A 14,233-nucleotide genomic window follows, 5' to 3' on the forward strand; every position below is an offset into this window, starting at 1 on the left:
CTCGCGCCGCACAGCGCCTTCCCGCAGGCCGCCGGCCGGCACCGCTCTACGCCGCACCGCGCTCCTCACGGCCACCGTAGGGCACGCGGAGGCGGGGAGGACGTGTCGCCGTGCCGGCGGGAGGCCACGCCCCTCGGCGGCCGTTGAAAGACCACGCCCATTCTTTGGCCGGCACGCGGCTGCCCCGCAGCGCCCCGTCAGCATTCTTCAGTGCCCCTCAGTGCCACCTCAGTGCCCTCTCAGTGTCCCCTCAGCGCCTCTCAGTGTCCCCTCAGCGCTTCTCAGTGCCATCTCAGTGTCCCCTCAGTGCCCTCTCAGTGTCCCCTCAGCGCTTCTCAGTGTCCCCTCAGCGCTTCTCAGTGTCTCCTCAGTGCCCTCCCAGTGTCCCCTCAGTGCCTCCCAGTGCCCCTCAGTGCCTCTCAATGTCTCCTCAGCGCTTCTCAGTGCCATCTCATTGTCCCCTCAGTGCCCTCCCAGTGTCCCCTCAGTGCCTCTCAGTATCCCCTCAGCGCCTCTCAGTGTCCCCTCAGCGCTTTTCAGTGTCCCCTCAGTGCCCTCCCAGTGTCCCCTCAGCGCCTCTCAGTGTCCCCTCAGCGCTTCTCAGTGTCCCCTCAGTGCCTCTCAGTGTCCCCTCAGCACTTTTCAGTGTCCCCTTAGTGCCTCTCAGTGTCCCCTCAGTGCCCTCCCAGTGTCCCCTCAGTGCTTCTCAGTGTCCCCTCAGTGCCTCTCAGTGTCCTCTCAGTGCCCCACTCGCCTCCAGGCAGCAGCCGCACCCCACACGGAGCAGCACTGGTTGCGATGAGCAGAGTTTCAGTGCTGCAGGCTGAAGGGCACAAGAGTTCCTTCAGCGCTGAGGTGGCATTGAGCAATCTGGACATGCGGGTGATGGCAGCCGTGCTGCTGTTTCTCACTCTGGCACTTTGGAAGGCACGGGTAGACGTGCTGCCTTCCTTCCTTCTGAAAGCTTTCTGCCCGCACTGCTTTCTGCGCAGCACCGCCTACGTTTCAGCCTGGAGGCCTTTACTCTGTACAAAAGGTTACTTTTACATCAGCCGGTAATGTTTTGTCTTTCCACAAGACTTGAGATTAGATGTATAAGCAGCGCTTATTTTCAGCGCGAGGATCCGGATTTGTCAAAGCACAGAGCTTCAGACAGAGCCAGCAGCTGACACAGGTGCCTTTGTTTTAAACAACGCTGGTAGGCCCGGTGAAGAAAACACACCTACAGTCATCTGAGTAATAGATGTAATTGTGCTGGCTTCCCAGAAGCGAGAAAAGAAGTAAAACTACAGGAAACTCTGGTTTTTAAGCTGCAAAGGCATCTCCAGTTCTCAGAACGTCAGGGTTTCCCAGCACAGTGCTCAGACTGTGCTCCCTGTGCTGGGATGCGTGGCCTGGGGCTGTGCTCCGTCCCATGGCAGTGGGTAGGGAAGCCTCTCTTTAGGGGCTAACCTGCCCTCTGCCTTGCTTACTGGCTGCCCAGTGTCCTTTATCCTTCCATGTGGTATCTGGCCCTGTCCCCACATAAAATACTCCTTCCTTTGGATCAAAATTTTTTTTGCTTCTAATCCCTTCTGGAAACTTTTATTTTGATAGTGGCTCCTTGCTTTAATTTCCCCTGCTGCAATATTGGCCGTAGTTGTAGCAAGGCCAGCAACAGTCTCTTGAGTTTCTGTGAGCATCTGCAGGCATCTGTGCTTTGTGCTGCAGTGAAGGGGAATATTCAGTCCTTAAGAGCTGAAGAAAATAAACATCCTGGTAATGAACTGGCATATTACACCTTTAATAGCATGAAATGAACCATGCTCTGCGCTAGTAACATCATAGCCAACCAGTATGAAAATAACTAGATACAATGCGATATTGTCCATGGGGTTCACTTTTCTGCTCTAGTCCAGTGTTCAGTCCCAGCTGCCAGAATGGCAGGAGGAGCAGAGCCCAGCCACCCCCAGGCAGCCCCAAACCCTTGCCGGGTGAACAGTCAGCAGCAGCCTGGGAAGCAAGCATCTCTTCCAGAGGAAGGCTGCTAATCCTGTGCAGTTTGGGTCCCATTTTGAATGACCTCATCGGTTTTTACCTCAGGTCAGTCAGGTCCTCCTCCTACAGCAAGGAAAGACATCAGGGTGCTGTGCCTTCAGGCTGGGGAAGGTGGAAGGGAAGCGGAGGCATACAGCAAGGTGCAGGGCAGACTAACCAGGTCAGTGCAGCAGCTCCTCCCATCCAACGCACCTGGCACAGGTTCAGCACTCGGCCTGCAGCCACCCCCTCTCTGCTGTGCCTCCACAGAGACTTTCAGGTGTGCACCCTGGATTTCTGTCTGCAGTCCTGGTGCAAACACACAAAATTCCGAAACCCGTGGACTGGCACCAGGGTTAGGTAGGTGCAAGAGAACTCACACAGCTATGCAAGAGGGTAGCAAAACTCAGTTATCGTGAACCTTTAAATAGAAAAGCTCTTTTTTTCTTTTTTCCCCTTTTTCTCCCCCCCCCCCCCCTTACTTTTTCTTGTTAGACTCTAACGTTTTTAAGCAATGTTTTAAAAGCTGGGTTTGGCACCGCCAGCACCCTGCCATGCACCCCAACGGCCAGCAGCTTCTCTATAGCCAGCAGCTGCACAAATGGAGCAGCACTTTCACCACACAAGGGATTATACAGTGTATTTCAGGACCGGGAAGATGTTAAGATTTCAGCCCTTGCTTCCCTCTGGTAGTTCAGCCATAGTTTACAATATTTGCACGATGGCCTGGTTCAACATGTGTCATATGGCTGCTTTTTTACGTGCCGGTGCTACCAGCAGGCTGCTGTTGCTGGTGGGAGCTTTCTAGGGAAGTACTCCAGTCGGCACAGTTTGTAGTGAGTACGATTATTACTCCTGGAAATTCAAAAAGCCTTTGTCAAGTAGCACGCATTTTGCTCCTAGCAACTGCAGCACAGAGCTGAACATGTAGAGGAGACAGGCAGGATATGTGGCTCACAATCCTTTAACTTCTAGGAATGGATTAAACCACACAAAAGAACGTGTTTTTTGCTCTATTTACACGAAAGGCCACAAGCTCTTTATTAAACAGCTTTGACTGAAACTCACAGGCTAGCGTCTACTTTTGAACGCTTAGACAAAGTAACTCGATTTGTGTTTAAAGCGCTGCATGCATGTTAGATGCTTAAAGCTGGTTCCCACCATAAGCGCACAGATGAGCTGGTACCTGTATTTCTGCCTGCAGAAGGCAGGCCCCAGGCAGAAGGGCTGTGAAGCAGGCACAGAGCTGGCTTCTGTAGGTGCCAGGCAGCCTGGGGAGGCATGAGGAGCAGCAGCAAGGAGCAGCAGGTGGGCACAAAGGGCAGGCAAGTAGCACAACACCCTGTTGGGCTCAGAGCCGCTCCGTGCCTGCTTCTGGCAGTGCAAGCCCTGGCTGACAGCTCTTTCAGATTTCTTACGTGGTCACTTTTTTTTTGTTGGGTTGCTGGTTACGCACTTTGAAGAAAATAAAGTCTGTTTGCTTCCCTGTGGAACAACTCCAAAAGGGAACTCACCCTGTAATTTCACTCCCACGATTGCTTTTCAGGTTTAGCTACAGGTAGCATCTTTCAGTGCTTTGTTTTCAAGATATGACAACCGGTATTTGGTTTTGCTTCAAGTATTCCTTCCTTTCTTAACGCCTCACATTATCCTGATAGTTGCTTCCTTCTGGGAACAAGTGTTAAATTAGCGTGAGGTCATCCTGAGGGCCGGTTCCAAAGACCATGATGTTCATGAGAATCCTTCAGCATTTGGCTGAAGGATTTTGTTTCTCGATGGCACAGGGAGATGTTACGCAGACTTCTGTGCTTCTGAGCTGCAATTATTTAAAAGCAGATAGATTTAAAAATAAGCACCACTCGTTTCACAGACCAGATGCATGTCTTTCTTCGGAACCTCATTAATTTTGACTAAAAATGCTAACATGAGAAACTGCTGCCAAAAGCTATCATCAAACAATAAAAATGCCACAACATTCGGAACTGTTTCCAGCAGTGACTCTTCTGAGCACTTTCCCAGTCTTGAGTGCTGAACACAGAGACTCAGACGACTTCTGAATGCTGTTTGTAGTTTTTGATTTATTGTAGAAAAGTTACTGTAATGCAGTTCATTTTTGTACATCTAAATTCCGTAAAACAAATCCATAGAAATGAGGATACTAACAGCATGCAGTCTGCATTTTCTTTTTTAAATGATTCTGATCACAAAAATAACAACACATTTTTTTTTTTCTTTGAAAGCCACTAAAAGCAGAGGGAGAGCAAAGCATGCAACACTGTACACATTTGCATAGTATATTTTACCCAGCATGCCTTGTAGAATGCTACACATACAGTATCTATAAGTAAAAACCGAAAGGGGCAAATCAGCAGAACAGGAAACATAAATCTGTGGGTCTCATTTTTGAGTAAAGGCAGCCATGTCTTTACCAAAGTGACTCCGAACTGGCTCCCGGCTGGGCTGGAAGCACTGCCAAGCTGGCGCTGGGAACTAGTTCGGGTGAGAAACAGATTTTCTGGGAACTGAAAAGCCCAAGGTCCACGGTTTGCAGTTTGAACAGTATTCACCTTTATTTACCCCTCTGCTTCTCGTGCACACATAGAATTGCACTTTGTCCGATTCTCTTCCCACGCCGTTCTTGTGCAATTTCACCGACTTTGTCTGCACGAGAGGAGAATCAGACCTGCTTCGAATAGCAGCACACCCTGGCCCTGAGCAGGCATTTCCTAACCCCGCTGTCCTTTCAGCTGTGAATTCACAGCATTATCAGTGGCAGTTTAGGGCTGACCCTCCCACAGCAATATGGGCGCAACGTTCTTCTCTCCCCCACGTCCCTGACCTGGCACACAGCGGCGTGCAGCGTTACGGCCCCAAGAGCTCGCTGGGAAATTTCATTCCAGACCTTCCAGACCTTGGGCTGCTCGGGTAGGAGTGCTGCATTCATCAGTCAGACGCCAAAATCTATGCACTGAATTAGAAGTTTGCTTGTTTTTATGGAATTTCAGTTCTGAGGAGGAAGTCAGCAGAAATGAAGACAGGGTATTTTGTAATTTTAAAAGGTTCTTTCCTCATTAGTTAATACGGAAGGAATAGAAGTTATTGAAAAATCAAGTCATATGCAAAATGCAAGGCCTTAGAAGGAAAATGCTTAAATATCAGGCAACAAGTTAAACGGATCGAAAATGCAATAAATACATTAACGCTGGATCAAAATATCTACCTATTTTTTTTTAAAAACACAATGCCAAATGCAACAGTGGAATTACTGTAAATTTGTGCTATTACAAATGTGCTTCTTTTCCCTTGCTCTGTTTTTACACGATTGGCAAAATATATTATTCTGTATTGTACAATGTGTTTTCTCACTATATTGATTTGCTACTGCTTACGCAGAGCAGAAGTAATATCAAAGGGGACTCTGGCATTCAGCTTATTTTATTTTGTACTTCAGGAAACATTTGTAAGGCATATGATAAGCAGTATGTGACATTTATGGTCAGACCTGACCGTACTGACTCTCGGACAAGACAGTAATAGCACTGTGCCCAGCAGCAGGTGTCTGTAGGGCCCAGCCCACAGAGTAACTCACTGCCAAGAAACCTGGGGCAGAATGCAAGCCTGGAAGTACCACAGACCGAGCCCATGCTACTCCCAGCTTCACCACCTTCAAAGGAATTGGCTATGAATCATGAAATGAATGACGCACTCTTATTAGTCTCCAAATAATTTCTACCTTCTCCCAAACCTTCTGCATGGATTCGCTTGGAATGTATCTCTGGACTTCTGAAATGGATTGTGCACCAGGAAAAACATCTCTGTCTCCAGCTTAACAAAGGTTTTGATGCTGAGTAGAATCTTCAGCTGTTTTTTTTTTAAATTAATACCTTACATGGATTTTACAACATTATTAAAATGTCCCTGTACTTTTAAAGACATATGTACCTTTATTTTTCTTTGTAAAATAGACTGGATTTGAATAGCAACCCAACAAACATTATTCAGATGACTGCCGGTGAAGGAATGTACTCTCTTTTGGCCTCATTTTTTCCCCCAAGTTAGAGCTGGCCACATTGCAGTGCCTTGCAGTCCTGATACTCTTTGGAGAAGTCAGGTTTGAAGGAAGGAGAGGCAACTGCAGCCTCATGTATCTAAACTTGCATTAAAACCAACTGGGGAATGTAACTCAATTTTATAGTAATGACTTTTAGGAGAGAAAACAGATTAGTATAACTGACACTTTACACAATCTGCGTCTGATTCTTTTTCTTCTTCGTGGTGTCTACTTTTGCTTTAAACAAATGAAGACCATGGAATCAAGGCCAAGCTTCACAAGTGCTGAACTCGGGCAACAAAATCTACCAGTCACTTTCAAGATATTCTTAAAGCAAAAATGACTCAGGAAAGCCCTCATTACTGAAATTAGCAATATTATTTTGAGAATGTTAGAGCCGTATCGGTACAGTGATTGGGAGAGGTTTCAGAGGAGCCCATAGTACTGAGACCAAACTGGATTCAGAAGATTTGCAGTCAAACTGAACTATAAGCTAAGGGCCTGTGCACATCTCAAGTAACCGTCACCACCTCGTTGCTCCTACAGCCACCATTCCTCCTGTTTGCAATTTTCGCTCTCACAAGTATGTGTTAAAAATTATTTTAAAAGCAAGGGGCACTGAAGATGACAACCCCAACTATCAACTCCAGAATAAGCCTTCAAACCTAGAGAAAAACCAGTAACATTGCTTCTCTTTGCAGAAAGCCAGCACCAGCATGCTGTGTATGGACGCCTGCTGGAGCCCCAGAGCCACCTCCCACCCCACCATACCCAGTGCACCTGGGTCCAGCAGAGCAGCCTGAAACATGTGATCCCAGCCAGGGCGTGCTTCAGGAGCTACTCTTGCTCATCACGTACACAATCTAGGGCTAAGAGGATTTCTCAAGGTAATATCTAGGTGTAGGGCCACGCTGCCCTATTAGTTCTCAAGCAGAGGAAATTATTTTAACCAGGTCTAATGTTTAGAAAACCATCATAGAATCTGGCCCACTGTTTATAAACTACAATTTTATATAGAATAGCTTTAATTGTGTTCCTTTGGACAGCAATTTCATAATCTACTCACTGCAGAAACATTGTCAGTTGTGAGTTGCAGATCCCATGGGATAAATGTTCAGCTACATGGCCAGTAAATGACCCTGTACATCTGCTAAATACAACTTGCCAAAAAGGAAATATTTTAAGTTAGGAATTTAACAATGAATTGTCTTTAAAGTGGCTTCAAGATTTTTAAAATATTTTGTTAATTCATCCAAAACATATGAACGCACTGCCTTATATTGTCTTTGGATGTTAAGACTGTCATATCACTTTCACTGGCTGAACTATCGTCAATCCAAGCTTCCCAATGAAAAAAAAAACAAACAGGTAACAAAAAGCCATCTAAAACTCTCTGTGTAAGCCAGAGCTGAGGAACAGAACCCCGATCTTTACTTAATAATATTTTAATAGTCAGAAGAAATGGTATGAGGACTGGAAAATGACGCGTATTCATTGAGGAATACATGAACTTCACAGTTGTATATAGCGCCATTGCGTAATAAACCACAATACAGCTGGCTAGCATTGCTGAGGTTCTAATACAAATACTATGAGTTAACATGTCCTGATCAACATTGCAGCTTTTACTGATTACCGTGTTTCCTAAAAATAATTGATTCTGTAAAATGAAAGAGTTCCAGTAGCTCGTATCTAGAATAAATTAATAATCTACTAGCACGTTCAGTATATTTATGCTTAAGGATATACCTATCTTCAAAGAAAAAAAACAAAACACCGAGCAATGAGATCTGCTGGATCTTTTCTAACTCATTTCTTATATTTAAAATGGAGTGGGCAATGGGAGCGAAGAGGGTAAATTAATTACACACAATAGTAAACTTAAACTCATAGAATAAAGGATCTCAGTGGGGTTCTTTCAAGACAATACATGATGTCCCTCGCAAGCTTGTTTCTATTAGAGCAAAGAAAGTAGTTTTGGCACTTCGGATGCTGCAGGTGATGGAATTTATGCCTATGCGTTGTGTCTTTCTTTCCCTTTAGTAGCATGACATGGAAGACTTAAAAACAAGGCTCCAAAAGGCTCTAGAAATAAATGACATTTTAGTCTAGGAAATGATAAAGCAGTAACCTTGTTTACTAGAAAATATATGCAGGTGCTTCACAGCTACCTGCCATTAAAATGCAAATATCTTCAAGCAGTTAAATGATCGGATCCCTAATGCTACTACAGAATAAAGATAAACAGCTGTCTAGTCTAGCTTTATACATCTCAGTGCATCCTTTGCAATTAATACTTTAATGCACACAAACAAGAAACTTATTAAAGCTTATAGAAAATATGTTTTGCCTAATGCCTTCTTTCTCATGCAGGTATGTGTGCTGTACATGTAACAAAGATTCGTAAAAACTACTGGAGAATGCTCCACTGTGCTATAGCAGAAAATATTAGAGAAGGCAGCTGTAGCTACCATTCCCAGACCAGATCTTGCTGTGCTTTCTCAACCTAAATGCACTTTTGGAATCTGTGGGCATTCAGCTGGAGAAAATCAAACAGGATCAGGTCTGTCATATCCATTCTTAACTCTTGTTACTCCAATGGATGCAGGTATTTATTTATTTTTCTTGGTAATGGGCCCACTTGAATCACCTAGTAATGCTTAAGGTTGCCTTTGAGGCAGTAGAACTGTTTAACAAATCAGTCATGCATCCACGATCTTCTAATGCCGCTAGAGATGTACGTCATTTTTGGCTGTACCAGATAGGAGATGAATTACTTTTCTCATTTTTAACATCAAGAAGATAACCAGACTCAGTGGTGGTGGAACATACCAGTGATCTTTGCTAATTGGTCCAGAAAGTGGAAGAAACTATAATAATGAGGAAATTCTCTTCGTGCTACATGCTCTTAAAGCCCACTTTGGGGAAGATACACAGATACAAAAGTCAACGATCCTCATTTTTGAAAAAAACTTTTGACATGAACCTGCATAAAAAATGCAGGTTCAGCATAGTTCTGTCAATTTTAGAAAATGCATGCGGTGTGGAACTTCAGGAGTCTCTGCTTACAGACGTTGGTGTGTTGTACAAAATTGTCAATTACGTTAATTTTTTCAGTCGTGTTGGATCTAAGGCTTCACTGATAATGTAAGACAGAAGGCCTACTCACAAAAACTGACCTATTTAAAAAAAAACTGAAGACTCAACGGGTGAAAAGAAGTGATCAATAGGAAATAAGGCAGCAATATCTCCAAGGATTTATCGTAGTTCTTTGAATTAAAAATGTCAGCTCTACATGTGAGCAATTATTTTCTGATACTCCATTTTTATTGCATGCTAATTCTGATGAATGTATTATTTCCACTTTTCATCATTTACGGATTTTAACCCCGTCCCCTTTCCTCAGATTTCATTAGTGGAATTGGAACTGATGTTCTTCTGGAGAACTCTTGTGCGATGCTGCAATTTTCAGACATTCAGAGACGGATTTCGAAGGTTGCAACATACAGGTACTCAGATCTACTGGAATGTAGGTTCTCTACACACTGGGTAAGAAAAGCGTATCATTTTCCATTTAAAAAGGCAGAATACTCTAAATGGGAGAAAAAAAATATTATGTATCTCGGTACCAGTTTTGGTACTACTACATTTTGGGACTACTAGCTGTATTCAGGTAAACGAGAGAGAGAGAAAAAAAAGACTATTCTCAACCTCTAACCACACAAACTGTCCTGAAGTTTGTTCATTTTCCTGTTTCCCCTCACTGTGTCATAGCTCATCACTGCTGACCCCAACACAAATGTCAGTACTGGCTAAACTAAAGAAATCATTTTGCTGCAACATTCATGCCAGGTCTAAAAATAATTTCAAACTGGAAAGTATTCTGTAACGGCTGCAATAATTTGTGATTTTGGCACTCTCAATAGTTTACATTTGGTTTGTCTGAAAAAGCCATTCTGGAAGTAAGTAGTTAGGATAAAATGCTTTCATTCTAGCTGTAAATGTAAATTGAGCTTCCAGCAAACAAATACTGTAGCTGACTTTCCGGCTTCTACTGGTTTCTAATTTTCAGATTCTTCATTTTTATCTTTTTCACTTGATTGCAACATGCTCAAGTTGACTTTCCAGTCAATTCACCCAAATTCCAACAGGAATTGGTTTATAAATTGGTTCCAACTGGAACTGGTCATTTGGAATTTCCAGCACAGGAAATTATTTTATAAGTGCCTTGATAAGTACCCTAAATTACAAACTGATGTGCCTAATATCTAATGACAAGAAAAGGTATGGCTATAAATGTAAATGCTGTACTAAAAAAAAAACAAAACACAATCTATATGACAGGGCATAAACGTAAGGGCATGGTAACTCTTTTGTCCCCTACTTAACATCAAATGACAGCAGACTGTAACCTCAGTAAAACCGCATTACATCTGCCAAATTAAGGTGAATTGTTTTTCCTAGCTACGTTATGGCAAGTTATCAACTGATGAATACTATTTTTCCCCAGGTTCTTGAACTCAAAGCCTGTGTCGTGAATCATGGCTATATCCTCCGGGGGATCCTCGGTTCCTATGGGGTTTGTAAGTGTCCTGGTATGAGTCAGAGTACTCTTCTTCCACTAGAGGATAGTGATCTCGGCTGTGTTGGGAACTGGAAGACAAGCGGTTCCTGCTCTTCCGAGCCCTTTCGTTGTGGTAATTTTCATCTGAGGTCATGAGACTTCGTCGCTCAATGGGAGAGTTCTCTGTAGAATGGCTGCTGTGCCTCATACGCTGGCTCTACGAGTATCAAAGAATCCAAGCATTAGCACAAATAAAGAGTATTCGGTATTTTTAAGCTAGTTTTGAAACTTTATTCTGAGGTCTTTCAAAATCCATCCACTCTCGTGAAATGCATTTTATATTAAAACCTGTATGCTTACAGGAATGGGTTACAAGAATAGTTTGGTTCCTAGAGCTGAAAGCAGACCGAGCACGGCATTACAACGTGTATCTGACGGCGTTCACCATCTTAAATATTACAGGTCGCTTAGCATGAAAAGTGAGCTGATGTATTCAGCATTTATCACCTTTCTCTGATCATGAACTTAGTAACATTCATGCTTCTATTCTGCTTAGAAATAGTTCGTCGTGGGCTTATGGATTTTTAGAAAACAGCTGACGAGGGTTTTTTTCCCACTTGCTTTTAAAGGTGCAGCTCCCTGAGCCCTCTGTAAAAACCTTCACACGACCCAACAAGTGACAGCAGCTAATTGGGCAGCACAGTGATAGTTAAAATGTTAACAAATTCTTCCAGCTAAAATACAGTAAGCATTTTGAAGTAAGTTAATGAGCTTTTCCTATCCTCGCATTCCCAAAACGATGCGTTACATTTGTGACATAAAAAAACTGGTTCATATATTTTGCCAGTGAACTAGCACAGTGAAGAAGGGGTCTATGCAGAAAACAATCCAGTTTGCTGCCATCACACATGAAGCCTCTCAACCGTACAGCCATCCGTGCTCTCGGAACAAACGTGGTCTTTGCTTTCCTTCCCTGAGATGACAGACCCAGAGTCACTGTTCTGATCCTGGCACTGCCAGCAGAACTCTGCTGTGATGGCTGAACCCTGTGGCCTCAGGTTCACAGGCACAGACAGCACTGCCCGCTCCTCTCCCTTCTGAAATTACAGGCAAGGCTCTCTGTGCTCTAAAACCTTCCTCCCACTGCTACATCCCCTCTGTGGCAACCGTTGAACTGCATAATTTATAACAAAAGGCTTGTCTGCATGGGGAAGTAACCCTGCAGACAGGTGTACATTACAGCACAGCAGATAGGATGTCTCGTCTCTCAGTGTGGATCGATGCTACCAAGGTTATCCGCTGAGAGACTCCACGTAGCGAGCTGACACAGAAAGGCTGCTGATCTACATATCTGTGCTTAGTTACGGGGGAGCAAATTCTATAATGCCATCCCCAAGTTTTCCTTGTAGCATCACGTTTTCGTAGTGACTGTATGTCAAAGTCCACATATTTTCTTCAGTAGTGAACTGCAACTTTAACTTCTTATGCTCGTGTTCTCCTTCTTCCCTGTCGTAATTTCCCCTCTGGATGCAAATTGCTCTTTTCTTAAATCTTCTCTGTCTCTATTGTGATTGCATAGTCATTCTGATCCCACTATTTCCCTCCTGAGATGCGTAACCATGGCATAAACCTGGTGTGGTTACATGCTGGTGTTATACCCCAAATTACATTTGATCTCGTAGCACTGTCTGCACAACATTTCCTTCAGTAGTGGACTTCAAATGCCCCTGGAGCCTAAGGAGCACTTATCCCCAAGACCTGAACTGCAGGATGCAAGTCTGTTCACCGGAATCAGGCTGAACTACGCAGGTTTAGACCTAACCAGAGCTTAGCCACAAAGGCTAACCACTGCCCCAAAGCTGGCAGCGACAGCTGACTCGTCCTGCTGAGGCCTGCAAATACACGTGAGCACCCCCATCACTCCTTGCTAAGCAGCTCACAACCAAGGCTCTGGAAGGTGCACGCACACCTGTAACGGACAGCCCTGGAGCACGCTGCTGGGCTCAGCCTCCCTTGTACTCTGACTTTGCTGTACGTATGCCAATTAACTTCACCCTGATGGTCTTCACGAAGCCCAAAGGTTCAAATTAAATTAGACGTTTCAGTCACAAAAAACTATACTCCAAGTGACAGTCGAGTGAAGAAGAAACACTCCCAAATCCTGATTGGGTAAAACATGAACAGATCACCCCAGCAAGTCTGCATCAGTCTCAGGTACGACTGCTGTACAAAGCTTGGGGCTTTTGCTATTTGGTTCCCCGAGTATCAAGTCACCAGGCCACACAAAGCATAAATTCTTCATTTACCGTAAGCACCTAAGCTAGTTTAGTTCCTAGGATTTGTGCGAGGGCTTTAATCACCACCATCGCATCATTACATTTACAACTGATGCAAATGCATCCGAAGGCTGGAATTAGCACACATCCTCTCGGTGAGTAAGCCCTTCCGACGGTGGAAGCCTTCAAGACAATGTGTGAAAACCCCCGAATTCTTGACATGGGCCCGAGCGCTGGAGTAGCACTGAGAGCCACATCCTGCAGTCCTCAACTGGGCATCATTCACTCAGGGAGAAATTTACCCCTCTGCAGAGAACTAGCACCATTCAGGTCCCAGCTAAGCCTTCACAATTAGGGTGAAGTGGGGATTAGGTGATGCATACCTTCAGCCAGCCCACTGCACAGGGGTGATTTTCATCTTCAGTGTGAGTTTTCCCTAAGTAAATGGAGCAACATTTCACAGTCACTGCTGGTGTCCATTGATCAGAGAGAAATAAATGCCTGAAAAAAATTCTGTGGATACACCCAGTTTTCAAAATGAAACTGAAGAGGTGACAGTTCTACAGATGGTATTTTATTGTCATGACGGGATGGAAAACTGAAATTTTAAAGGCAAGTGAAAATGGAAACAACATTTTACACGTGCGCTTTATTAGTAACAGAACAGTGCTTGTGCATTCAGCCAGTCAGGAAACAGTGGCTTACTGAGCCTAATAAAATCAAGCACGTCATTAGAAAGGTGAGTATCAAACACCATGCACCTTCATGAAGTGCCATTCACCCACAGAAAAAAAAAAAAAAAAAACGCTTCATTTTCATTGAAAACACTCAACAATGAGTCACTTCCTTCAGAACTGTTACCTGCTTCCAGACATTCTACAAGCAGAACAGAGGTTAAATTTGTCAGGTGAGTTATTCATCAAATCTCGTTAGCTCAATCTGCTTCTGACATACGTTACAAAGTGCTCATTCCTATGAAGTCATACACACACAAACACCTTCTGAAATGTTCAGACTTCAGAGTTCACTACAGTCCTGATCTTCTCAAGCATTCAAAACTATTACTTCAACAACACGTTCTGTTTTCAAACTTAGTAAAGCACGTACTTCTCGTTAAGGACTATTTACATGCCACGTTTGAAGTGTCAAAGTTCAGCCGTTTTTGAGCTATCCCTGCGAAGAAAAATGGTCAGAATTTTTTTTCAATGGGTAAAAAAAATGGAAATTATTCACACTCAAAGAACTCAAAAGGTGAAGGCATTTTGCTGACACAAGAGACAAGCATGGAGGTTCATCACCCAAATGCGAATGCTTTGTGAAGTTATG

The 14,233-nt window shown here is 43.9% G+C and overlaps 2 protein-coding genes across 10 annotated transcripts in view; one reads left to right on the forward strand and one right to left on the reverse strand.

Moving 5' to 3' along the window:
- Positions 97 to 10,709, forward strand: LOC110399250. Of its 2 annotated transcripts, XM_021397601.1 has the most exons (4): positions 97 to 2,376; positions 6,769 to 6,954; positions 9,474 to 9,576; positions 10,578 to 10,709. In XM_021397601.1, the coding sequence occupies exons 1-4, from the start codon at positions 2,058 to 2,060 to the stop codon at positions 10,603 to 10,605; spliced, it is 636 nt and encodes a 211-aa protein (XP_021253276.1). In that variant the 5' UTR covers positions 97 to 2,057; the 3' UTR covers positions 10,606 to 10,709. The 2 variants fall into 2 exon arrangements, with proteins under 2 accessions (XP_021253276.1, XP_021253275.1); XM_021397600.1 differs by lacking the exon at positions 10,578 to 10,709 and having other exon boundaries at positions 9,474 to 10,389.
- Positions 4,075 to 14,233, reverse strand: part of CACNB4 (calcium voltage-gated channel auxiliary subunit beta 4) — a 78,080-nt gene continuing 67,921 nt past the window's right edge. For 4 of the 8 annotated variants that reach the window (XM_021397597.1, XM_021397595.1, XM_021397596.1 and 1 more), the window contains one exon: positions 4,075 to 10,848. In XM_021397597.1, the coding sequence (XP_021253272.1) occupies positions 10,588 to 10,848 (261 nt within the window). In that variant the 3' untranslated portion in view covers positions 4,075 to 10,587. Of the gene's footprint in view, positions 10,849 to 13,290; positions 14,081 to 14,233 lie in introns of those variants that run through there. The other 4 variants (XM_021397598.1, XR_002439041.1, XR_002439042.1 and 1 more) reach the window with 4 other exon arrangements.

This window comes from Numida meleagris, chromosome 5 (assembly GCF_002078875.1).
Source record: "Numida meleagris isolate 19003 breed g44 Domestic line chromosome 5, NumMel1.0, whole genome shotgun sequence".
NCBI lineage: Eukaryota > Metazoa > Chordata > Aves > Galliformes > Numididae > Numida > Numida meleagris.

Coding starts and splice junctions, on each gene's coding strand:
- LOC110399250 (XM_021397600.1), top strand. CDS start 2,058: ATGACCTCATCGGTTTTTACCTCAGGTCAGTCAGGTCCTCCTCCTACA. Junction 2,377..6,768: donor TGGACTGGCACCAGGGTTAG/GTAGGTGCAAGA, acceptor TTCTCTTTGCAG/AAAGCCAGCACCAGCATGCT. Junction 6,955..9,473: donor GGCTAAGAGGATTTCTCAAG/GTAATATCTAGG, acceptor CCCTTTCCTCAG/ATTTCATTAGTGGAATTGGA.